Raw genomic sequence first — 24799 nt, 5'->3', positions numbered from 1 at the left:
GGAGATGCGTGTGGGGCCAGGAGATGCGGGCCACCAGATGTAGGTGCCACGTGCTAAACCCCTTTTCAAATATTCCACGGCAGTGGTTCGTAATCGAACTAAAAATGTTCGATAAAAAGGAGAGTGATAATCAATAAGTATTACTTTTAGTATTTAGATTCATATTCAGCTAATTCATGACCGTTCTTGTCGCGACTCAGCATTGATTTTCCGGTCTGTAAAGAAATAACCTTAAACGGTGCCTACTAATTGAGAATCAAATAATTTTCGACCATGACCATGACCATGTGAGTTGTTTTTACCTATCAAAGGTTTGTTAAATTCTGGTTAGAAAAGTAGGGGTCACCATGCAATTAAGAGAATTAATAAGCCTTAACAATCGTTAAAAAGTGATGATGTCACGATTATAGGGACTGGTCATAAAGTATAACGGGGGGGTGTGGGGGGGGGGGGGCAAAATCAGGGGGTGGGTCACATAATTTTGAACTCCTTCAAAGGGGTGGGCTGTTGATAAAATTTGACAACTAAAAAGGGTGGTCCATTACAAAATAGAGTAGTATTATAATTGTCATCATCAGAATTTCTCAAGAAAATTTGCAGTTGCAGTGGATCTGCTTAGGAAGAATGTACGACATGTGTAGTTCCTTCGAATGAAAAAAATTAAAAGGGCAAATGAAAAGAAAAAATTAAGGAAGCAGAGAAACTTAAAGCATACGAAGACTATGACTGGAAAGACATACAAGAAAGCGGAATGCTTAAGAAGCAGAGAGTTGCAGTCTTGGACCTCTTTTTAAAAAAGCACAACTTGCTCAAGCTCAAAATGTACAAAAGTGAGAAAGTCCAAGTAATAAATGCTTGGCTGTCTATGAAGCTCAGTTTAAATACTACGACAAGTACATCAGAGGAAGAGCTAGAAGATGATGGTACTTCACACGAGGACGCTGAAGATGATGATAATTCATATGAGGACACTAATGAGGATACTAAAGATTTGGATAGCGACGAAGAAACTGACATTGTTACTCAAGAAATAGGAATTACTGATAGTGAAAAACGATGACAGAGAAAGAAGAAGCCGAAACAGTCAATGTTACAATAAGTGGTAGACGTGTGCAACCAAGAAAATTCTTTTGGGGTTTAGATTTTTTTTCAGGGGTGGGTCATCTGCAATTTTGCTTCTAAACTGGGGTTGGGTCCTCCCATTTTCAGCATCATTTTATGATGGGCCAAGATAAAAAAAACACTGATTCTATTCTGATTTTGCCCCCTCCCCCCGCCCCCCGTATTATAAGGGATAAATCTTATACCGAATTTAGTTTGAAAACTCCAAAGTAATAGACTTTCCTACTTTCGTAAAACCTAACTCGCTAAATAACAGAGCGGAGAGAAATGGCTCAGACAGGAGGGAGAAACAACAGAAAAAAAACACTTATTTCAATAAAGTTAGTCACCAAAAACCTAGAAAGCTGAGATCACTGAGCATCATGGGGAACTTCATATCAAAAAAGCATATATATACAAAGCTTTTTTAATACAAACTGCAGCTCGATGATGCTCAGAAGAGGTGAGACTGTAACCGGTAAAAGATTGGCAAGTCCATGAACAGTTATCAAGCGGTTGAACGTGTAAAATGAATCTACCCATAATCCTTGTCGGCCTCAGTTTTGTAGCTTCTCAGGTGACTAATTTTATTGAAATAAGTGTACAGGGAGAAGAGAATCAAAATGAAAAGATAGAAGAGAGGAAATCAATTATTAATTTTGAACTCCAGATTAGGAATACGTGAAGGAGTATATGATTCTCCACTTTCACGTGACTTCATAGACCAAGAAAATTATTTAGAGAGTCTCTTAGAGATTCTCGTTTACGGCAAACGTGAAACGTCAGTTGACCATTAAAAAATTCTTTAAAATTAGTGAAAAGGAATCGCAATGATCTCCAAGTAGTAGATAAAGATAAGAATACGTGTCTTTGTCGAGAAGGTTTGCAAAAGGTTAAGTGATTTGTAGGGAAACGATAAAAACGTGGTCACGTTTGCCGTTTGCGAGAAGAAAAAACGGAAATCTTAATCTGCCTAACAGGTCGTTTCCAGGATTTTTTCCGAGTTGTTCAAGCTATTTCTGACCTAACATACGTTGACTACGTGTCTCTAAAAAAAAACATAGATGAGTGCTAATTTTCGCTAAATCAAACATTTTTAGCGTTGCACATGTTTGTAAATTCGATTTCTTCATGTTAAAGTGAGTTCAATGATTAATTGAAAATGCGGCGGCCATCTTGGTTGACATTCAACTGGTAACTTCGTTAGTAATCGCAGCTCGTTTCAGGAATATACTCTAACACTCAAATTTCTTACTCAGAGTCGTGTTGTTGATAGCTTTACATGGACATGGGGATCGGCCTTTGATTGGCTCCGAAAAACTTGAAATATCATGGCACCATTTAATGACACTCTTGGTTGAAAAACTTTATTTTCGATCTGTGAGTTAGCCGTGCCCTGACTTCAGCTGCCGGATCATCTAGAAAGCCTAGATTTTCAGGAAAGTTTTTTTTTTTTTTTTTTGAAAGGTGTTTTGAAAATGGCGTTATAATTATCGTTATATTGTGAGTCATATATCCTTATTTCTCCTTAATTAGCGACAAAACTCAAAACAAAACTTAAAAATAACGGAAATACTTAGGTATCTCTTATGGCCAATTCTAGAATCGCTTTAGGACTAGTAATTTACAGTACTCAGTAGTTTAGATGTGCTTCCATGTGCTAAGTAAGGCTATTCACTGCTGGAAATATATCGTTATGAAGGTTATAATAGGTATATTAAGGCTAACGAGGGGGTTGCTTTCCTGTACTATAATTATCTCACTCAATTTGAGTTAATAGATAGTTTTAGATGGACTTTTTTTTCTCCCCGCAAACGGCAAACGTGACCACATTTTCATCGTTTTCCTTTATTTTACTTTACCTTTTTCAAACCTTCTCACCAAGCGCAAATACTCTTTTGTTTTTCTACTACTTGGACTTTTTTGCGATTCTTTTTCAGTAATTTAAAAGAATTTTTTACTGGTCAACTGACGTTTCACGTTTGCCGTGAACGTAAATCTAAAACTCTCTAATAGTAGTACACCTTGGCATCGAAATCAAGCCTTGTTTTACCAACAAATATCTATTTGGTAAATTAATTAACTAATAATTGATTTCTTTCCTAGTAAGAGGGGTTTAGTAATGGGGTATAGAGCAAATATATATTTTACAAGTAAAAAACAACAACAAGGCAACTGCTTTACACAATGTTCACCAGTTGTGCTGCTCGTTTCAATATATTTTCATTCTAAGAAGATTAGAACGAGCGGAAGCCAATGAAGTTTCATATCCTGTCCTACAATTCCCCTGATGACGAAATCTGGGTCAGAACAAATCACATCCGAGCTCAATTTGTTCTGACCATCTTTGTTATGTTCATCTTCGAATTGGAATAATGTAATTGAACATAAAGAATCTGAATTGAAATAGCGCTCACCACTTCACAATGAGATCGTTGATATTAGTTTTGTGTCACTGAAGCCGGCTTGAAGACTTGTGTCTGTTGAACCGAGTTAGACAACAAGGAAGACGAAGGGAAGGGAAGGAAAGACAAGAAAAGTGAGGGGAAGCGAAGGAAAGAGAAAGAAAACTCAAGAGAATACAACAGAGGGAAAACAAAAAAGAAGGAAGAGAGAAAAAAGAAAAAGAAAACGAAAAAAAACATGATTTCAGTTGGTGAAGTTTTGAGGAAGAAGCATTGTATTCGTCGTATAACTGAGCCCATCCCTATAGCTATTTTTCCTTAGTTGCTTGAATGTGATTTGTCTTTCACCTGCAAGAAGCTAACGACTAATGACTCCCAAATAGTACGAGGAACACCATTAGTAAAGTAACGATGGTCTAATTAGCCATTACACTTCATTCATCGAATACAAAACAGCTTGTGAGATGTCAAAAAATATATATTTAAAGTAGTGGTTAAGACATTATTTTATTTTTTTTTAAATGTGCATCTATAAGGCAAGGGAAAGAGGTAAAGTTCCAAATTTAGAATAATTCAAAAATTACTTAACATACAATGAAAAAATTGAATATATGGTGGCCAAGGAGAAGAATATTATTTCAAAGCATAAACAAAAATGGGAAAGATATATCTCGTTTTAAATCCATAGATGTTTTTTTTTTTCTTTCTGAAAGGCTGACAAAGGCTGGGACGTTGTTGTTGTTGTTGCTGATGTCGTTGTGTGTGGCTGTAAGTGTTGTTATACGCGTTACAGTCAAACAACCTCAAGCGTGAACACGTAGAGGTCATTAATGACTTTATTTTTGGATTCTTGATTTCATTATTCGATTCGAACATTCATTATTGAAAACTACGTGTTCACGCTTGAGGTAGTTTGACTGTAATATGTATTGTGTAATCGTTATTTTTTGCATTTCTGTATGTATTTTGTAAATAATACACCATTGTATGTAAACATCTAGAGGGTAACACCTAGAGTTCCCCTCCTAAATTGTAATAATAATATTAATAATATTAATATTAATATTAATAATAATAATAATAATAATATTAATAATAAAATATATACTATATATATATATATATACACTCTATTGCAGAAACGTTGTATAGTATATATTTATACAAATATCTAATTTATTCAGTATATTTAATGATATGCAAAACAGAAAAACCACTTTATTTATTGTTTGTTTCATTCAATGACTGTCAAAATATATTTTTTTTCTTGTCTATTAGATCGTACAGATTATAAATCAGTTGGTTTTAAGCGTTGAAAATGGTTATTTCGTATTATGTATAAAAGTATACTACAACGTTTCTGCAATCGAGATATATATATAAAAGAAAGAAGGAAAAAAATGTAAGCATCTAAATGGTAACACTTAGTGTTCCCCTCCTAAATTGTAAATAATACACCTTTGTATATAAACATCCAGAGGGCAACATGACCTAGTGTTCCCCTCCTAAATTGTAAATAATACACCTTTGTATGTAAACATCTAGCGGGTAACACCTAGTGTTCCCCTCCTAAATTGTAAATAATAAACCTTTGTATGTAAACATCTAGAGGGCAACACCTAGTGTTCCCCTCCTAAATTGTAAATAATACACCTTTGTATTTTGTTGTATTTTGTAAAATAAAATGTTTCTGTCTCAAAAATAAAAAATAAAAAATAAAAAAAATAAAAAAAGCAGTGGTGGTGTTTAAGTGAAAGCGGGGCTAAATTGAATAGCAGTATTCCTACTAAATTTATTCATATGAACACCCACTTCTAAAAGATAATTATGATATAACAATTACTTATTTCTGTACTGACCTGACCAGCTGCAATCATAAATTGAGAGTTGTACAGAGAATTTTGAATGTAGTGGTAGTGTGTGTCAGTGAAACTGGGCAAAATTTGAAAAGAATTACTAGCATTATCACAAAGATTATTATTTTTAAGATTATATGTTTCTGTTCCTGACCAGCTAACCAAACAATCGTCAAAGATGATCTTATTTATTGTTATCAAGATTCAATAAATTGATTTCAAATCCAGTGTACTTGTGTCTCGAACGTTCATAGATAGATAGATGGATGGATAGATAAATTCCTTTATTTATGTATGGATGTCTCATCAGTAAAAGTACATAGATATATGATTGCACAAAAATTAACTAGTAAATACGATAAATGATAAGAACAAAATTGGAATAACTGCTTTACATGAAAGCCGTTTGAAGCTTAGTCCTCGTTCGTGGCAAGCTGCTTTTTGCAATGAGAACCTTTGCCGTTCTTAATTCCATCGGCAGGCAATTTTTTTCAGAAAATTACTTATTCGTTTCTTAATTTAATCATCAAAGTATTTTTATCTCTAAAATTACAAATAACAACTTTTGAATCTAGTGAAAACTATAATTAACTGGAGCAATTGGGAAATTACATCCTAGGCCTAAAATACTTACATAGTCTATTCAAATGTTATTTTCGGATGAAAGACACAAAAGTATTATGTTTGAATTAGATGAGGAACGCTCTTATTTATGCTAATTACTTTATAAAATATATTATATTCAAGGGGGGATCAAGTGATGATTTCCTTTGTTGGAATAAAACAAGTTTTAAAAACAGAAAACATTTAAATATCCGGATAAATTTTCACTGAGTTTACTTGAAAACCTTAATTTCAAGGTTCCGTAAATTTGAGACGCTATTTTCCCCGCCTTCTACGGGATTCCTGGTACCAGCTGTTACAGTCACTCACATTTTTAAACAGATCTTATTCATGATTCAATTAATTGGTTCTTTTCATGAAGAAAAGTTTTACTGTTAGCCAGGATGATAAATAACCGAGTCAAACCTCCCACTCCAAGTGGGCTTTACCTAATTGCATTATCAACTCATTAGTCGAACCACCCTCTATAAAAGGAGCTTCAGTCAGTCTGTTTCTAAGCGAGTTGAAACCAGGCCATACGAACTTCAAGCCGTTCTATCTTAGATTCACAATATGAAGTCTTCTTTATCCTTAAGTACGCTGCTATTGGTTTCTTTGTTCGCTAGCTTCTTTATAATTAATGAATGTGAAGGACTTCTATCGCTAGGTGGAAATCCAAGTGGAAGTCTGCCCCGGACACCAACGAAACCTCGACTTGCTATGAAGAACACTAAACGCTTCATGAAATATTCACATGGTTCAGATCTCAAGGTGAGAACTCTCGTAAATTTACTTTATAAAGTTGAAAGAACTTGAAAGGGCAGCGATCAATCTATTAATTTCTCTAGTTCTGTTTCCCAGATCTGTGGGTTAGCCATGCCCTGAACCTGACTTTAATTGATCAGCTCAAAGCTTGTTTCAGGGTTTTATCTGTGAGTTAGCCGTACCCTGACTTAGATCAGCCCAGAGGGTTGTTTCAGAATTTGATCTGTGAGTTAGCCGTGCCCTGACTTAGATCAGCCCAGAGGTTGTTGCAGGGTTTGATCTGTGAGTTAGCTGTGCCCTAACTTAGATCAGCCCAGAGGTAGTTTCAGGGTTTGATCTGTGAGTTAGCCGTACCCTGACTTAGATCAGCCCAGAGGGTTGCTTCACAGGCTTCAATCTGTGAGTTAGGTGCCTTGACTTAGTGTAGATCAGCCCAGACGTTGTTTCAGGGTTCAATCTGTGAGTTAGCCGTGCCCCGCCGGCCTGACTTAGATCAGCCCAGAGGTTGTTTCAGGGTTCAATTTGTGAGTTAGCCGTGCCCTGACTTTGATCAGCACAGAGGTTGCTTCAGGGCTCTATCTGTGAGTTAGCCGTGCCCTGACTTTGATCAGCCCAGAGGCTGTTTCAGGGTTCAATCTGTGAGTTGTTTCAGCAGGGTAAAAAATATAAAAGTTTGAAGGTTTAACCGAGTGTATTATTTCTTTCCCTCTTCAGACAGAAGCAGTTTTGGAAAGTATCTGCAAGATAGCTAGTGTGTTAAACTGTGGAGACTAAACTCAAGAAGAATAGCATCCACTGACAAACAAAAATGATTAGTCACTTACCATATGGAAAAGAATGAAACAGGATGTTTCACTGAAGAGAATAAATTTGTAATAACCGAACATTGCAATTGTAAAAAGTATCGAGTAATAAGAAGATTGTCAAATACGAATAAATATATTTTCATGTCCACAAATGTAAACTATTGAATAAACTGAAGTGTTTAGAAAATGTTTTGTTCTGTGAAACTTCAAAATACGCACAAATAGTCAAAGCACGACGCGCACGGGTTAAACGTTACATGTGTAAGAGGTACTGTTCATAAGCAATTATTGGATGAGGCTGAGCATAATACCGTAAATTATCAAGACCGAGGCTGAGTCTTTATTATACATTTTGCATACTGAAAAAACATTAACATGAACATTAAATCATAGAGACAAGAATTTTGCCATGATATCGCGGTAAAATGCAAAGATTCTTAATTCAGAAATATTTCAAGAATTTTTTATAAAATACCGTAAATCCTCTATTTAGCCCCCCCTCTCAAATAAGCTCCCCCTCTCTAATAAGCCCCCCCCTCTCTTTTTAGCCCCCCCTCCCCCTTCCCCTTTTCACAACTAAAGAATCACGTGTACTGATTAAAGGTGATTTATTAAAGTCTTGGTTGTTCAGAACATTTCTTTTTAGCTTCACAATAATCGTAAGTTATACTTGAGAGACTAACACAGGTGAATCAAATAATAAAATGCCATGTACATTGCTACAGATTATGCGAGACGGTCAATAGTAATGCTTCCGTTTAATCCTGAGTTACGATCATATTACATACTGCGTTTTGACTAAATCAATAAGCCCCCCCTCTCAATTAAGCCCCCCCCCCCCCCCCTCTCCAATAAGCCCTCCCTCAAACGTGCCTGAAATAAATAAGCCCCCCGGGGGGCTAATAGAGGATTTACGGTATATGAAAATAAGTTAAGGATTCCTTAAATAACTGTTTTTGTACATAATTCTGTAAATATATACTTATAATGAATAAAAATAAAGCTACCACAGCGTGACTTTGAATGAACTTGACATGATAAATGTATTATCTGCAGGAAAACCTACAGATAATACATTTATGATGTGGAGTTCACACGATATCAGGGATTGGCTGAGGGCCCTCCACCAATCAGAATTAAGATACTTAGTAAAATGTACAATAATACGAATAATAATAATAATGATGATGATGATGTCACATTTTTATAGCGCATTTACAACTGCTCAATCTGCTATCAAAGTTAGGGAGAAAATGAGAGTCCAAGTCCAATAGTTAAATACACAAAATCATATGCTGTCTTGAATAAATATATTTGTCTTCAGAAATGACTTAAAAGAGAGTAATGATGGTGCAGATTTGATATTTTCAGAAAGATCGTTCCAGAGTTTATCTGCTGCATAAGAAAAAGAGCGCTGTGCATACAATCATTGCCAAAATACTTGGCACGCTGGCACATTTTGGCTAACACAGAAAATGGCTTTCCTCTGTCGCGCTCTCCTCCTCCCCCCTGTACAATGTTGCCGTCCCCTGAAAGAAAGTTGGTACCCCTGATCAGACTCGCCAACGCTCTGCCAACTTGTAGGAATCCCAACATTGTATGGGGGGAGGGGGTTTAGTCCTAGATAGTGTTTTGCGAAGTACCCTCATTTAATACTAAAATCTGTCAAGCGTGCCAACTAATTATGGCAATGATTGATACGTAGAAGTCTTGATAGTTGGGACGGTCAGCCAAATAGCGATTTGAGGAACGCAATTGACGCCTAGCCTGGTGTTCTGCCATTAGGTTTGATAGATAGGCTGGAGAGAGACCATGTAGTATCTTGTAGTTTAATAGTAAGATCTTTTAGTGAATTGTATTTTCAAAAGGCAGCCAATGCAGATCTTTAAAAACCGGTGTTATGTGGTCGTACTTGCCGTGTGTGTTCCACTAATCAGCCGAGCGAGCTGCAACACTAATCAGCCGAACTGAACTCTTTGAAGTTTTTCAACAGTTCATATTTAGGCAAACCAAACAGCACACCACGTGCGAGATTATCATGTGAGAAAGACAAATGCATATGGATACAACAAAGGAACTTATTCGCGACTAGAACAATGTTTTATTTTATATTTATTATTCGCTCTATCACCCTCGGAACAATAACTCTTCTATTTCATTTTAGTTTATTACTATTCTATTAACGGTTAATGCCTTACTTATTTTTCAAATGTCAGGGCCGTAGCAAGGTCAAAAATATTGGTGGGGGTTCTGGATCTCTAAGCCACGCCCATAGATATTGAAAGACAGCCCACTTGCACCACGACCCTAATCTAACCCTTACCCTCAACAATTTGATGAAATCGAGGTTAATTAGGTGCACCGATGTAGGTTGCACTTAAATGGGTTTATCTAAATCTAGTAGTATTCTGTATTATTACTTTATAAATCAGCAGCTCCTGCTCCTGCTCCTGCTCCTGCTCCTGCTCCTGCTCCATTCCAATTCCAATTCCATTCCATTCTTTCCTCTCCTCTCCTCTCCTCTCCTCTCCTCTCCTCTCCTCTCCTCTCCTCTCCTCTCCTCTCCTCTCCTCTCCTCTCCTCTCCTCTCCTCTCCTCTCCTCTCCTCTCCTCTCCTCTCCTCTCCTCTCCTCTCCTCTCCTTACTTTTCTATTTATCCTCATGCATATTTCATTCTATTTTTTCCCTCTAGTGACATACTATCTATTTAGGGATTTGCCAGTTCAGCGGATCTCAGGGAATGCACGACATTTTGAGTGTAAAGAACCGTTAAATGACAAAATGCTCTTGTTGTTCCCACATACATCTTTTCTATGACTTGGCGCGTATTAGGACTACCAATCACAAGGATAACAGCTTTGGATTCCAGACCCTTAAAACGAGAAACAGAATCAAAAGTAATCCCAATGTTTCCGCGATCACCGATCAAATCTCTGGGCCACTGACGTTTGTCCATATACTCAACCATTTGCTCCAGTTGGAAAGGCACTACTTTACCATTTGACATTTGTAGAACTTTTTGTCCTACCGTTATCGCTCTCTCTTTATTTTCCATCAATACGCAAATATCGCCCGGTCTTGCAACTCCCAAGCAACATGTTAACTTAGTAATGGACTCTGTGATAAATTGGACGACATTGGAACTGATATTTTCTATATCTTGAGGAAGAAAGCACATTATTTGAACTTCTGGACCCACAATCTTATGACCAATCTTGACAGTTTTCTGTGAACTATAAAATTCCATGGATGCATCAAATATCTTCTTGGTGTTTCGTATGACTTTCGTAAGATGGTACTCTGAATGTGACTTGTTTTGTGTCGGCGGGGTAGATCTCAGCTTTTGGTTGTTATCGTAAAATATCCACTTGTAGTGTCCTTCGCCTTTGTTGTGCAAAATATCAAAAAGAATCTGCCAGTTGCCAAACAAGTCTTGAGCCTCGTCAATAAAGATGCTATCAAAATAACGATCTGAACAAAATAATGAACTATCTTCTAATAATAATTGGATTGCAATGTCTACAAGATTATCTTGATTGTTCTGAAGGAAAAAAGATAAATATATGCATTAATATTATCATGATTATTATACTTGGGCTAACAGTGATCACCATATATATCATTATGGTCTGCTGCTGCTTGATTATACACCATATATCAAGGCAAATTGGTAAAAATCTGAATATATATGTCGACGATACAATTGTATGAAAGCTATTTCTGTTTGCTTTCTTGACTCTTTGAAACTCTATAGTTTAGGCGATAACAAATTTTTAAATGTTACTTCAACCTGCACATTTCCTTGATTCTTTTGATATAAATAACCAAAGGTAAAGCTATATGAGAGTGTGAGCATGCTCAGTGCTAGACATCATCCCACATCGAACAGTGAGATTCCAGCTCCTGATATGAATAGCTGATCCAAGCCATAGCCGAAAGTTAGTTTCGAGTAATGTTCGTAAGCGAATGACGTAAGGCGATTGATAATCGTTTAAATATCGATTAGCTAATATTTTCGTGAGCAAGTGAGTTGGTAAGTAACACATTTGCATATTCAGACCCCTCACAATAACTCGTTTCTACGCTTTGCCTATCCACGAGTAAAAAAGGTCGTCAGCTTATCTCTGTTCTCTTATTGATGATAAAAAACAACCAATCAGCACGCGAGAAATTTGTAAGTTATTGTAAAACTAAAGGCCAATTTAGACGGCACAACTTTCAACTTACGACACAAAAAAAGTTGCACGTAATTTGCTCGGTTTCTTGTTTAGGAGACTGGGGACGGCAACAAACAAGATGGCGGACAGAAAGCGTAGTACAGCCAACCAAATTATTTAAAAGAAAGAAACTGGAACCTCCAATTTGACCTAGCTAGAACTATAGCACGGGAATTTATGTCTAAACATGAAAACTATAAGCATTCAAGTCACAAAATAGCACGATTAATGGACTTTACTCGCTGCATTGCTGCAGCTCTATGATCTTTGTTGAAACAAGACGAGTGCTTACAGTTGAATAAAACTTCCTCCTTTGCCCGTCCGCTAACCAACCTTTCGATTTCAACGCTTGAAATTTCTTTTCTTCGTCTTTGCATTGTTTTGTTTTCCTCGTTTTCGTAACATTTGGAAGTGCCATTTCTGGTTCCGGTTCCATATCGTCACCCTCTCCCCCTCAGTCTTGCTTTTTTCGTAAAAATTGCTCACAACTTTGAGGAAAATCTCAACGTTGTGCAGCTTTTTTCGTGTTGCATGCGACAGTTGTGAGCAGGTTGTACGGTTAGATGGAGCAATTTGAGTTGTAGCTATGTCGTCAGCGTACGCGCGTACAAGTTGTAGGCAAAAGTTGTGCCGTCTAGATTGGCCTTAAAGAAGCATGCAACACCAAAAGTCCATTCTAACTAGCTGAACTTTTGGCAACACTTCAATCAAGAAATGTTTCACTATTTATTTATTCACCTCAGGTAGAATCAGTACTGAGAATATTGAATCAGATGTCATATGCACTTAAAAGAATCATAATAATGAATACAAAGAGGAATGAAATACCTCATTATTGATGACTACTTCTCTCTTCCTGGTGCCTATGATCTTATGCAGCAATTGGATAAACGTCATGACGTCGATGTTTTGGACTCCTACAAGGGAATTCCTCAAAACACAAACAACCAAAACACATTAGATGATTTCATGCTAGCGTTTCGTGATTCAGTTAAAAATATACCTTAAAAAGAGTTTGAGATAGTAATGTCAATTTGTTTCTACGTCCATGGAATTGAAAATATAAGTGGAATCTTTCTTCTTGTTAAAGAATGTTAAAAATGAAGAAAGCCGCTCTGCAAAATGACTTATTCCAAAAATTCGCCCACTTCTAAATTACCATTCTATTTTACTTTTCTTACAACCATGCAAAAGACATGTGATATAGGAGTAAAGATAAGTAACCAAGGGCGTAGGCAGGGGAGCCAGTTTTTTTTTCCCCGCCCGGCGTTTCGGGGGCTCAAACAAAAAGGCGGTTCTTTCAATTTGGGCCTCCCACGTCGGAAAATCCTGGCTACGCCCCTGGCACATTTAATGACAAATCTTTTTACTCACTTTCCTAAATGATCCCTTAGGGGTCTATTGAACACCACGACAAGTTTTCTTTGATCTTTAAGTTCTTCAGATCTTGCTTTAATAACCAGACATGCAGTTTTCCCGCTACCAGCTGGACCTGTAATATAGGCTTCTTCATTTAATCCTTCTAAAATTTCTGCCTGTTCTGGGGTGAGTCTTGTCAAATGAGAATGGATGCTGTTTAAGTCATAATCAGTCAATATAATTGATAAAAAACGTACTAGACACTTATCATAGTTATCATCATTTAGCTTTCGTGGATCTTCTAGCTTCTGCATATATTTATTAAGCCAATCTTCAAATGCTTTTCTGGAGGCAAGGTCTTCCTTATAGCAGCCTTCGCCATGAGGAGGATCATCGTCTTGTGTTGATTTATTAGGCATAACTACCGCATATCGTACAGAAACAGATTTATTACCCTCCGTTTTTATCTTTCTGACTTTCTCTTTCACTGCTGTGTGTGCTTTCTCAAGTTGCCGTTTTGCATTGTTGTAGTCTCTATTTTTCTTGCTACTCTTTACTTCCAGTATTATAATGCCTCTGTCTTTACTACAAATGAAAAAGTCCATTTCACCAGCTTCGAAAACACAGAAACGTTTGGAATGCATAGTGAACATTGGCTCATTTATTTGGCAAAGAATATCATATACAATACGTTCAGCATCATATCCTTCTTTTGTTTGTGAACTGCGTAAGCTTGGAAAGTTGTTTGGATACATATAATGTCTTGTATGTCGATCTGTAAAAAAAAAACACGAAAAAGAACGTCGAAGATAAAAGCAAATCAATGACAAGAATACAAAGTGGATGGATGGATGGATGGATGGATGGATGGATGGATGGATGGATGGGTGGGTGGGTGGGTGGGTGGGTGGGTGGGTGGATGGATGGATTGGTGGGTGGATGGATGGATGGGTGGATGGGTGGGTGGATGGATGGATGGGTGGGTGGGTGGGTGGGTGGGTGGATGGATGGATGGATGGATGGATGGGTGGGTGGGTGGATGGATGGATTGGTGAGTGGATGGATGAGAAAAGGATGGATGGAGGGACAAAATTACCCTGATAAAAGTTTTCCAAAATCTGACGCAGTTCTTGTTCCAAAGTCATGGTGCTGATACTGATTTCGTCCATCACCTTCAAAAAAATTAGACAAAAGTTTTTATAATTAAGCATTTGATTAATTTAAGGGACCTGTTAGAAACTAACAGGGGGAGGGGGAGTGGATAATTGAGAGAATTTCATATCTTTTTGAGCCCCCGAAAAGGGAGCGCCTGAAAAAATAGGCAGTAAAAAAAACGGAGAGTCACATGAATTTACGCTCATGTGGTCATATAATAAAAGAGCATCGTGTTTTGATATCATAGTATTACAGGAATAGCAAAATCACATATCAAAGACCGATATGAATGAACTTGTTTACAAGCTCTTTTACTCCGACGAAGGACTAGTGTACGAAACGTCAGTAAGTTTTTCCATCTTTTCACGGTGTATAATTTACCTTTTCATCATTACTGTTTCATTAGAAACACCGACGCAGCTCACACTAGTTTTTAGCTAGTTATATCTTTTTGTTTACAAGCTATTTAGTGATTACTCCTCAAGCCCGAATGGGCTATGAGTCAATTATAGCCCATGTGGCCAAAGGCCGAATGGTCTATTGACTCATACATATCATTGCAACGGTTACCTTTCAAGATGGCGCATGGAACTGTGAAAGGGACTATTGACTCATAGGCCATGAAGGCGAGAGGACTTATTGTTTTACTCAAATTCAACCAGTAAGTCCAAGAAATACATGCAAACCAGTTTTAAATTACAGATAGATTTAATGTTTTGGCTTTTCAAAGCATTTTGGTAGTTTTCGCTTCTAGCAGGCTATTACTTATGTTATAAATTTATGTATCATTAAAGAAGGCTTACACCAGAGTAAAAAGTTATTTGTAAGAGCAACCTCAAGGTTTTGCTGCTTTGAAAAGCATGACAGCTGAATTTTAAACTGTAGTTTCTTGGACCTAGTGAAACCACCAAGAAAGCCAAGAAAGGCACCTGAAAAAATTCCATTTATAATTTGAGAAATTGTAAACTCTTTTTATGTGTTGAAGTTATTACCTGAGCTCGGCAGATGTATTTCGCTTCCTGTGTTTGTATTTAACGAGCAAGCGCCTCGCGACTTCCCTTTTGAGCAAACGCCAAAGCGAGAATAAATAAGGACCCCAGGGTATTGAGGTTATTGCACTAGTTCAAAAAATGCAAATGGCCTTGGTTTACAAGTCTTTTCCAAGAAAACGGAACTGTGTTGAAAAAGGTCACCGCCGCTGTCGCTCCAAAATTGATTAATTTATATTTCGTTTTAAAAAATAACTCAAACTTTGGCCGAGAGAACTATAAAGCTGGTATGCAGCCCGGTATAGTTTTATTCAGTAGTAACAAACGCAGTGGAATTTCAGTTGCGGTCTTTATAGAAAAGTCGTTTCAAAACAATTCACCCGTTACGTTTTCCAAGAACTCTGCATGAGGTCCCAAGTATCAGGATATTTTCGAAAACGGAATTTTCTCGTTCCGGATTGACCTTGGAAACACAACTTTTGGAAAAAGGATGCATGTAGACGGGTGAAAATGATCCGAAAACGCTAAGTGTGGACAAGAATAATTTAAAAAAAAACCCCAGAATTTATAAAATTCATTTTCAAAAATATCCCGATGATACGTGTGGACGTGGCACCAGTTGCAACATCTGTCAAACGCAAGACATATAGTTTCTGTATAATTAACCTATCACGCTAGCGTTAACAGTCTTGTTATAAGGCTTGACATTTCTTTGCAAAAGAAAAATCCCACAAAGATTACCAATTTTTTTCGGCAACTTTCTTAAGTATGTAGATATTGACCCCCAAAAAGAAGGAAAACACGGTCTAGGCTAACAGGCAATGAGAACAATTCAAAGCAATTCGCAGAAGTTTTCGTAAAACATCTTTTCGAAGAGCTTCTACTTCCACATCATCATCAGCCGTTGTAACTCAGTCGTAGCATTTTCATCGTGTAGTAGCCACTGCTACGAGTACTGTACTACTACTGTCATCAAAAATCCTATACAAAACTAGTCAACTACGTACAATATAATACAATACAATAACTTTATATAACGTGGTCGAAAATACACTTAGCTCAATATATAGGATATTTTGCTAATTTGCAGGTACTGCCACAAAATAATATATAATAAATCAAGAAAATAAATTAAGTTAAAATTATGATAGAATATGATTACGAGAAATATATCTATATATAAATATGCAATATAGTACTAATATAAAATATAAAATGCGATTTATTTACAGTGTCTTAAAATAAAATATAAATAATTATGTCTGTAAGTTATACAAGGTTTCTAGTTCCAATGTTCTTAATTCTTTAAGGGAGCTTTTTATGTTCACTTCTCGTCTCATGCTCTCTGGTAGACTGTTCCATATTTTGGGAGCAATATACCGCCATGATTTAAGGCCCTGCGTTGTAGAATTGATTTTTGGCAGTTTTAGAATGTTCGTTCCTCTTAGATTGTAACTTGTACTTCGGTGTTGCAACAGTTCCTTTATGGATTCTGGGCTGTTGTCTTTATGAAGGGCCTTGAAGACAGTTAGTATAATCTTCTTGAGTCTTCTCTCGTACAGAGTAGTGGATCCCAGTTTTTTGAGTAGATTAGTATACGAGCTGTTCTTGTCTTGAAAAACGAAACGGATTGCTCGTTCATTAACTTTCTCTAGCTTGTCTGTTGCGTTTTTGCTACAAAAGTGCCAATCATCGGAACAGTTATCGAAGTGTGGTGAGATGAACTGTTGGTATATGTCTTTCCTTGTCTGGATAGGTAGTAACTTCTTCATACGGTTTAACGTGCTGTAAATGGCCTGCACTTACTACCTCAGTTACCTAATACAAAAGGTTTTGAGGAAAACGAACGCGGCCGACTCTTGTTACATTTATAACATGCCCAAGTTACACTGATAATCTCTGCTTATAAGTATACTTATTGACTTACTTACCACAGTTTTTTTCGATTTTGATTTTATAACCAAAAGTGTCTCATCGCCATCGGCAGGAGAGTAAATTAAAGGCAGAAAGCGTATAAGATAAATGGGTTTTTAATTCGGGCCTACGAAGCGACGCTTTGTTAAGGGGGATTGGAATGAGACTCTACTCGTGCGGATTGGCTAATGAGGAGGGTCTGGGTACGAGAATGGATACTAAGTCCCATCATTCCTTGCTGTCTGATTTAGCGTTTCGGACAAACGATATAATACTCCAGAGATCTCCAGATCAGAGTTTTCTAGTTCCTTAAATTAAACTGTGGGTACGAGGTTGATTTCACTGTGGAGGAGCGAGATTTTTTAAAGACTCCATTATGTAGTTCTAAATCCAATTTTAATTTAATCTAATTTAACTAACATTTTAAAATATCGATTTAAAAAAGATCAAAAACGTAAAAACACAGATACAGATAATTCTTCCCTTGCCATTCATAGGAGCAACCGTTATGATCCCGGTTGTGCGTAGGGTGGATAGCGCTATCTACCCTTCGTACAACCGGACCCTGGTTACTAATCATTTTAACACCAGCAATCATGTTCAGGTTGATAACATGTCTCATAGTTGGTCGTCCATGAGGACAGTTCCACGGGTGGTCCTCCATCTCTACCTTATGCCGATCGATCCATCCATCCATCCCTGGTCCGCACTAATCATCCTTAACACCAGCAATCATGCTCAGGTTGATAACATGTCTCATAGTTGGTCGTCCATGAGGACAGTTCCACGGGTGGTCCTCCATCTCTACCTTATGCCGATCGATCCATCCATCCATCCCTGGTCCGCACTAATCATCCTTAACACCAGCAATCATGCTCAGGTTGATAACATGTCTCATAGTTGGTCGTCCATGAGGACAGTTCCACGGGTAGTCCATCTCTCCCTTATGCCGATTGATCCATCCATCCCTGGCTACTAATCATCCTTAACACCAGCAATCATGCTCAGGTTGATAACATGTCTCATAGTTGGTCGTCCATGAGGACAATTCCACGGGTGCTCCATCTCACCCATATGATTCACAACCGTTCTCATCTGCTCACGAGTCAAAGCAGTTCCTACCATTATCGACATTCGACAAGCCCGACTCGCGAACATCTTTCTCACACGAGTAGGTCTGCACATCACACCGGGAGAATCGCTTAACATAAAAAGTAATTCCTCCACGTCCTCAACTCCAAACGTCCAATTCTTACTGACAGGAACTGATACCAACCTAGCTTTCTTCGTTGTCTCAGCGCTCTCATCAATCTCAAACTCAAAACCATTTTTACGGAAAATTTCAATATTGTCAATAAGAACAGACTCACCAGATGCAGTCAAATCCAAGTTCCTTGGTACAATCAATTTTTGTGAGTTCAGAGAAGTATGTTTCTGTTGATACTCAAAATTATACTTCTCGTCCGAAGCATGCTGGTCGATAATAAACAAATCTTCACCAAGTTTTGTTAGAATAAAACCAAGATTAAACTGCCCTAGAATTTCCATTTCTGCGAATGACTCTTTGGTAATGTTTTTAGTAAGCTCATCTTCGGCTGCTGTGTTGTTTTCTGGGGAGATTTTCGCTCGAAAAATCCGTGCTGTTCTTTCTAAGTTTTGTTGAATCATCCTTGAGCTTCCTGTATTTTGAAGTTTTTCAATGTTGAAGTCAACATGCATTGTTTTTCGTGTTTTTATGATTTCTTTAAGGTTCCGTCTCTGTGTGCGAATACCCTTGTCTGATGTGCCTCTTCCTCGCGATTCAGAATTGTCTTGAACACTTTTCCCATTTGCCAGACTTGTCTTCACTGGTTCTATCGATAAACCAATGACATCAGAATTTGAGTCTTCCACTTCAAAATTCTTACTTTCACGATCATCTGCCTCAAGATTTTGAACTTCCTTCTCTTGTTTAGTTATCTGAACTTCGTCATCAAGAACTACATCTACTGTAGTGATTCTTCCTTGCGATTCAGAGTTGTCTTGAACACTTTTCCCATCTACCAGACTTGTCTTCACTGGTTCTATCGATAAATCAATGACATCAGGATTGGAGTGTTTCATTTCAAAATTCTCACTTCCACGCTCCTCTGCCTCAAGATTTTGAACTTCCTTCTCTTGTTTGATTATCTGAACTTCATCATCAAGATTTACATCTACTGTTGATGCATCTTTTGCAATATTTTCGCGCGATTCTTGGCTTTTTTCACAGACAAAAACGGCACAAGATTCGCAAGATATTTCGTCCTTACTTTTCAGTTCTAGCGAGTTATTGAGTCCCTCGCAGTTTGAAATACTCGTTTCTTGAGAAAAATTCGTGAGTTTTGCTTGCTTTGGTTTTCTGTTTACATCTGAGTCGTTTGCTATATAAGAAAAGGGCCTTTTGAAGCTCTTTAACGAAGGAAATGTTTGAACTGACAGACTTCGAGCGATTAACCCGTCACTTTCATTATTCTCGTTTTCCGTAGTTTGTTTACCATTTTTTATAAATGATAAATTCATTTGACTCAGAGGTTTCTGGTTCACTTCGTAACTTGATGTTCCGGTATCAAACATTCTTTTCAAAGAGGACTTTATTATGGCCAGTAATAGTTTTTCTTCTTGCATGAAAACTTGTCGCTTGTCTGGGGTGACGTTTACATCCACAGCATCTGAGAAAAGAAATAAAACATGAATGGGATGTAATATTTCAAAGCCGACAATATTGGAAATAATTGCTTGGACTTGAAATCCCGTCCAGTCCAATATTGTTGGCTTTGAAATGACTTCTCATGCTTATTAATTATTCGACTTGGAGTAGCTGGAATAAAATTAATACAGTCCTAGAACTGAATTAATTTTGTTCCAGTTACTAGACTGAATTCAGTCCTTTCACAGGACTTTACCAGGTTTCAAGTAACATCATGTGACCCAAAAATAGCTCATGGATTTGCTGGTTTACTTATGAATTATTAATGAGTATGAGAAGAGAGCTTGAACAAGAGCGAGCTTGGTATAAATGGGATAAGATATGCAGCACACGGTGCAACATTGCACGCAACAAATTTGAACTGGGGTAACACACGTTGCAACAAAATCACGCAACATCGCTTGTTTCAACGCGCTATGCTTAGGAATTTGGTCAGCGGTTATAAATTTGTTGTAAGACAGTACCGTCTGTTTCCCACGCATACGAAAACCGTTCTACAAAATGTATAATAAAACGCCTATTAAATTCAGTTTTTCACATAGTATTGTAATTCATCGAGAACTAAGCAGTTTTATCCGCCTCTGACTATGGCTCCGGCAGATAATATGGCCTCAGTCTTTATAATTTGACATCATGCTAAACCTCATTCAATGATTGTTTATTGGCATTTTACCTCGTTGAAGGGAGATATCCAACATGACAAACGGATATTGATGTCGATTAAACATGTGATACACCTCATTGACAACACGTGACACTTTGAGTAGGTCACATGGTCTCTTGTTGATGTAAAAGAACTGTCTGTCAGCAGTGCTTCGACCAAGCCCATGGTCCACCTTAGAAATGTACCCAGTTATTTCATACAAAGTAGACTGGCTGTTTGGGATGTTAAACTCATTGAGTTCTTCTTCTGATGGCTCCATTTGTTTAAATGGGATTAATGACTGAACCTGTGTGAAAAAATGAAAGGAAAATGGAAAACAATTGTATCATGTTCATGTAGTTCGATGAAGTGAAAATTCATGTAGTTTTGTTCACCCATTCATTATTTGCGTAATTTTTCCCATGCACTTTTAGAATAGTATACGCCCAATCATGACCTTTCTTGACATTTGTCAGCTTATATTCACTATTTTTCTTCTGATTGGCTAAAAACGTACAGCTAATTAACAATTACACCATGAGGGCAACAGGTCTATTTGTATAAGTATAAACCTACTAATCAGTCAAATTAATAGACACAATCAATTTCAAAATAATTAGTTTATCAGTTCAAAAAGTGTACCGAAAAAAAAAAAGAACTCCATGCACAACAGGTATATTCATATTATATAATAGAGCAACTTCTCCCCCTCCCCCCCCTTTATTTATTTTTCCCCCCCAAATAGAATAGGGCACTATTGAATGAAAATAATCTTAGAAAAAGAAAAAAACAAAGATTAATTATTTATTTGATTATCGGATAGTCCCAATCAGTATAGATATCAAAATCAATGTAAATGAATGAATGTACATTATTTATAAATTATGATGAAATAAAGAAAGTTGAAAAAAAAGAGAACTGAATTCAGTTTTTGAATATGGGTTGGGCTCCGAAATCATTTAAGAACATGCGTAATAGGCAAATTACGAGCCTTGTATGAAACGATGGAAGAAGAGGGCCAATGGGCCTCTCACAACTTCAAGTCATGTAAAAAATGAGCCAGCTCAACTAGAGTTCTTAAATGATTTCGGAGCACATCCCACACGGCTTACCATCTCATCTTTCATGTACTACTTTTTCGTGGGATTCTACCAACTCACTAGATACACCGTGCTGACGGGGCCCAAAACAGGCTGAAACAGCTGTCCACAGTTTCTAGTTGGCTCATTTCTATATTTTCATAGTTTTCTAGCTGGCTCATTTCTCAAGCAACTTGAAGTTGTGAGAGCCCAATTGGCCCTCTTCTTTAGTCATTTCATGCAAGGCTTGTAAATTATTGTTTTGTCTCTGTGATAGCATGCTCAAGTATGAAATTCAATTCCTGATGTCATACGAGTTCTTGATTTAGGTTCACTCCTTTTTTTCTCTTCAGAGTTTTTCTTTTGGTTCACATTGAATAATGTAAATTTTCTTAAGGGTAGCCTGCCCCTCCCCCCTCAACCCTCCCAGGGGCTCAACACTGATAGGTAAATTTATAGGATATATGAAGGGAATGTTTTATTGTTATATATATATATATATTATTAAGTTACTTAATTACAAACCTGTTTTGCCCCAAATACACAAGTAATGTTATCCCTGATCTGGTCTCCACCAGTGGTTGATACAATCGTCATCTTCTTGTTCTTGCCGATAAGATTAGTGCAATTAATCCTCACACTGCTACTGATCAGGCAGTAACCGTTCAACACATGTACAAGCTTGACAAACTCTTTCTTTACATTGCGCTGAAACTCCTTATGACGGACTGGTAGTGTTGAGAATAAGTTGGTCAAAGTCACAGTAGTTCCTATCTGCCTTGCACATGGTGTTTTTGACAGTATCCTGCCACTGTGGTCATATTCTATTTTGGTTCCTGCCATCTGGGACTTGTGTCGTGTCGTAATACTCAGATTGCTGGACAAAAATAATAGTTTCAGTTAAAGAATGGTTAGGAAAAAAACATATAATTTATATTTTGTTATTTTATTCATTTATGTATAGCAAGGTGTAACGATACAAACACTTTTAAATAAGACGTTTGCATGATGGCGTCATTGTCCTCTACTACCACTGGAGGGCCACTGGATTATCAGTTCTCTTGTATTGTTGTGTGTTACCCTCTTCAAATAAAGTTGCTATTATAATAATAATTATTATTATTATCTTCGTTTATTTAAACTTTCAGTATGCATAATTTTTTACAAGAATAAAGCGAAACTGTTATAATTCTAGGATATATCCTTGGCGTGTCACTAACAAATGTCTATTATTATCATTATTATTGTTATTATTATACCTTTTGCTGTTCATTAACCGCAAAGGAATATTAATTAAAGCGAAGAAGCATTGTCATTAGAGCGAACAGGCATACAATAAGGCGAACGGAGTCTCAATAGTGTGATGGAACATTCATTAAGAAATTTAGCATTGAATTTGACAATCATGAATATGTTTGCATGGGTTCATTAACGTTTTCAAACTTTCATTAGCGTTTTGGTGCAGACAATAAACCACAACACACATTCAATACAGCGTTTTGGACATTTATTTACACAATACAATAAGTATATTGTGCTTTTACGATTGTACATTTTCAAAAACAAAAAAGTGAATTTATCCTTGAATGTGTTCTCTATTTAAACATCTTGGACGATATGTTTGCATGTGGTTGTACCATTTTATGCACTTCTGTGGATCTTCATAGGCCCTCACAAGATGCTATCTGACTTCATTTGGAATTTGGTTTCTTTGAATGAGCCATTGCAATATCCAAAAAAGAGGGATTAAAAAACTCAGAACTGACTTGATATTTATACCTAACGGCGCAGACAGTTAAAATCCTAAAATTCCTAGTGGAAAATATACTTATATTGCATTGCGTAAATAAATGTCCAAAACGCTGTATTGAATGTGTGTTGTGGTTTATTGTCTGCACCAAAACGCTAATGAAAGTTTGAAAACGTTAATGAACCCATGCAAACATATTCATGATTGTCAAATTCAATGCTAAATTTCTTAATGAAAGTTCCATCGCACTATTGAGACTCCGTTCGCCTTATTGTATGCCTGTTCGCTCTAATGACAATGCTTCTTCGCTTCAATGAATATTCCTTTGCGGTTAATGAACAGCAAAAGGTGTATTATATTACCAGACTATCTTGCACACTTTCTTTTGTTCAGTTAATTAGCACCCATTGTCTTACTATTCTCATGAGGGATGACAAATTTAAATAAAAAAGAAAATTCACCAAGCATTATGGTAGTGGGAGTCAAATGACGCCATCATGCAAACATCCTATTCCATAAATTTAATTGCCCTATTTCACTATGACGTCACATCAAAACAATATTCCACAATCTATCGTTTAAACGCAAAGGATCATGGTCGTCGGATGGGGTCAAATCAATGCACATTCACCTAAGATTGTTCTAAAACCCGTACCAATCCATGAAGAGAAGTATAAAAGCCAGCAAACACTCAGAATATTTTTTAGTACATATTAACACATATTATATCTGAAAAACCAGGCCATTTTAGATTAAACTGTTTCGCTAGGAGTAAATTTTGTTGAATTTTCTATTGGATTTGGCGATTCTATCCCCCACATAAACAAGCAGTGACGTCATAGTGAAATAGGGCAATTGGAACAGGGTAATATTCTAAAAAAATACCTAAAGCGATGAAATATAATTTATAACTAGAGTATTAAATAGCTGTAATTAGCATGGGATTTGATGAACAGGGACGAAAGTTTTATGTAGGTCACAGAAAATATAATGTGAACCTACCCACCCCTCCCCCATCTACAAAATCTTCTAGATACCTCAAAGCACAAAGCGAGCTCAAAGCTTCTCCTCTAAAACCAAAAGTTTCCACTGCACTTAAGTCAGAAAAGTCTCTGATCTTTGACGTGTGGTGCTTTAGCGTCAAAGCTTCAAAATTTTGAGGTTCTACCCCATGGCCATCGTCCGAGACCTCAATCAATTCCGCGCCATTTTCTTTGAGCTTGATATCAACACTCTTAGCGCCCGCGTCTAAACTGTTTTCCAACAACTCCTTCATTGCCGTAGCGAGATTCAGTACAACCTGTCCTGAGCATATTTGATGGATTGTTCTGCGATCTATTGGTAAAACAGAAGGGGCATCTTTACGCAGTTCTTCCTCGTCGTCCATGTTTGACATTTAGATGTTCGGACCCTCTCGTAAATGAATCGG

At 37.1% G+C, this 24799-nt stretch overlaps 2 protein-coding genes and 1 long non-coding RNA gene across 4 annotated transcripts; 1 reads left to right on the top strand and 2 right to left on the bottom strand.

Annotated features, from left to right (window-relative positions):
- The first annotated feature begins 6399 nt into the window (after window positions 1-6399).
- Window positions 6400-7688, top strand: LOC116296616 (uncharacterized). 2 transcript variants are annotated; one of them, XR_016120564.1, is made up of 3 exons: window positions 6400-6560; window positions 6633-6736; window positions 7445-7688. It is a non-coding gene; the product is annotated as an uncharacterized LOC116296616 (long non-coding RNA). The 2 variants fall into 2 exon arrangements; XR_004197145.2 differs by having other exon boundaries at window positions 6414-6736.
- Window positions 7689-10144: 2456 nt separating this feature from the next.
- On the bottom strand, window positions 10145-13240 carry LOC116293505 (uncharacterized). Its single transcript, XM_089033633.1, has 3 exons — window positions 13128-13240; window positions 12582-12670; window positions 10145-11077 (listed from the first exon to the last, which is right to left on the bottom strand). Exons 2-3 carry the CDS (start codon window positions 12648-12650, stop codon window positions 10244-10246), a joined length of 903 nt encoding a protein of 300 aa, XP_088889759.1. The 5' UTR covers window positions 12651-12670; window positions 13128-13240; the 3' UTR covers window positions 10145-10243.
- A 515-nt stretch (window positions 13241-13755) lies between these two features.
- Window positions 13756-24758, bottom strand: LOC116296599 (mismatch repair endonuclease PMS2). Its single transcript, XM_089033631.1, has 6 exons — window positions 24408-24758; window positions 22146-22497; window positions 20572-20848; window positions 17188-19860; window positions 14209-14284; window positions 13756-13887 (listed from the first exon to the last, which is right to left on the bottom strand). Exons 1-4 carry the CDS (start codon window positions 24755-24757, stop codon window positions 18146-18148), a joined length of 2694 nt encoding a protein of 897 aa, XP_088889757.1. The 5' UTR covers window position 24758; the 3' UTR covers window positions 13756-13887; window positions 14209-14284; window positions 17188-18145.
- Window positions 24759-24799: the final 41 nt, after the last annotated feature.

The sequence above is a fragment of the Actinia tenebrosa genome, unplaced genomic scaffold, assembly GCF_029948245.1.
Source record: "Actinia tenebrosa isolate PJP-AT-01 unplaced genomic scaffold, QUT_ActTen_1.0 PGA_scaffold2__45_contigs__length_23673736, whole genome shotgun sequence".
In the NCBI taxonomy this organism is placed as follows: domain Eukaryota; kingdom Metazoa; phylum Cnidaria; class Anthozoa; order Actiniaria; family Actiniidae; genus Actinia; species Actinia tenebrosa.
Note: the sequence above shows the minus strand (reverse complement) of the source record. Positions and strands in the feature narration are given on the sequence as shown.

Excerpts from the sequence above, each read along its gene's own strand:
- LOC116293505 (XM_089033633.1), bottom strand. The coding sequence starts at position 12,650 with ATGACGTTTATCCAATTGCTGCATAAGATCATAGGCACCAGGAAGAGA. Across the intron at positions 11,078-12,581 it reads AAGTAGTCATCAATAATGAG|AACAATCAAGATAATCTTGT; the intron begins GTATTTCATTCC and ends TTTTTCCTTCAG.
- LOC116296599 (XM_089033631.1), bottom strand. The coding sequence starts at position 24,757 with ATGGACGACGAGGAAGAACTGCGTAAAGATGCCCCTTCTGTTTTACCA. Across the intron at positions 22,498-24,407 it reads AGCTCGCTTTGTGCTTTGAG|CAATCTGAGTATTACGACAC; the intron begins GTATCTAGAAGA and ends ATTTTTGTCCAG. Across the intron at positions 20,849-22,145 it reads GTGTATTTGGGGCAAAACAG|GTTCAGTCATTAATCCCATT; the intron begins GTTTGTAATTAA and ends TTTTTCACACAG.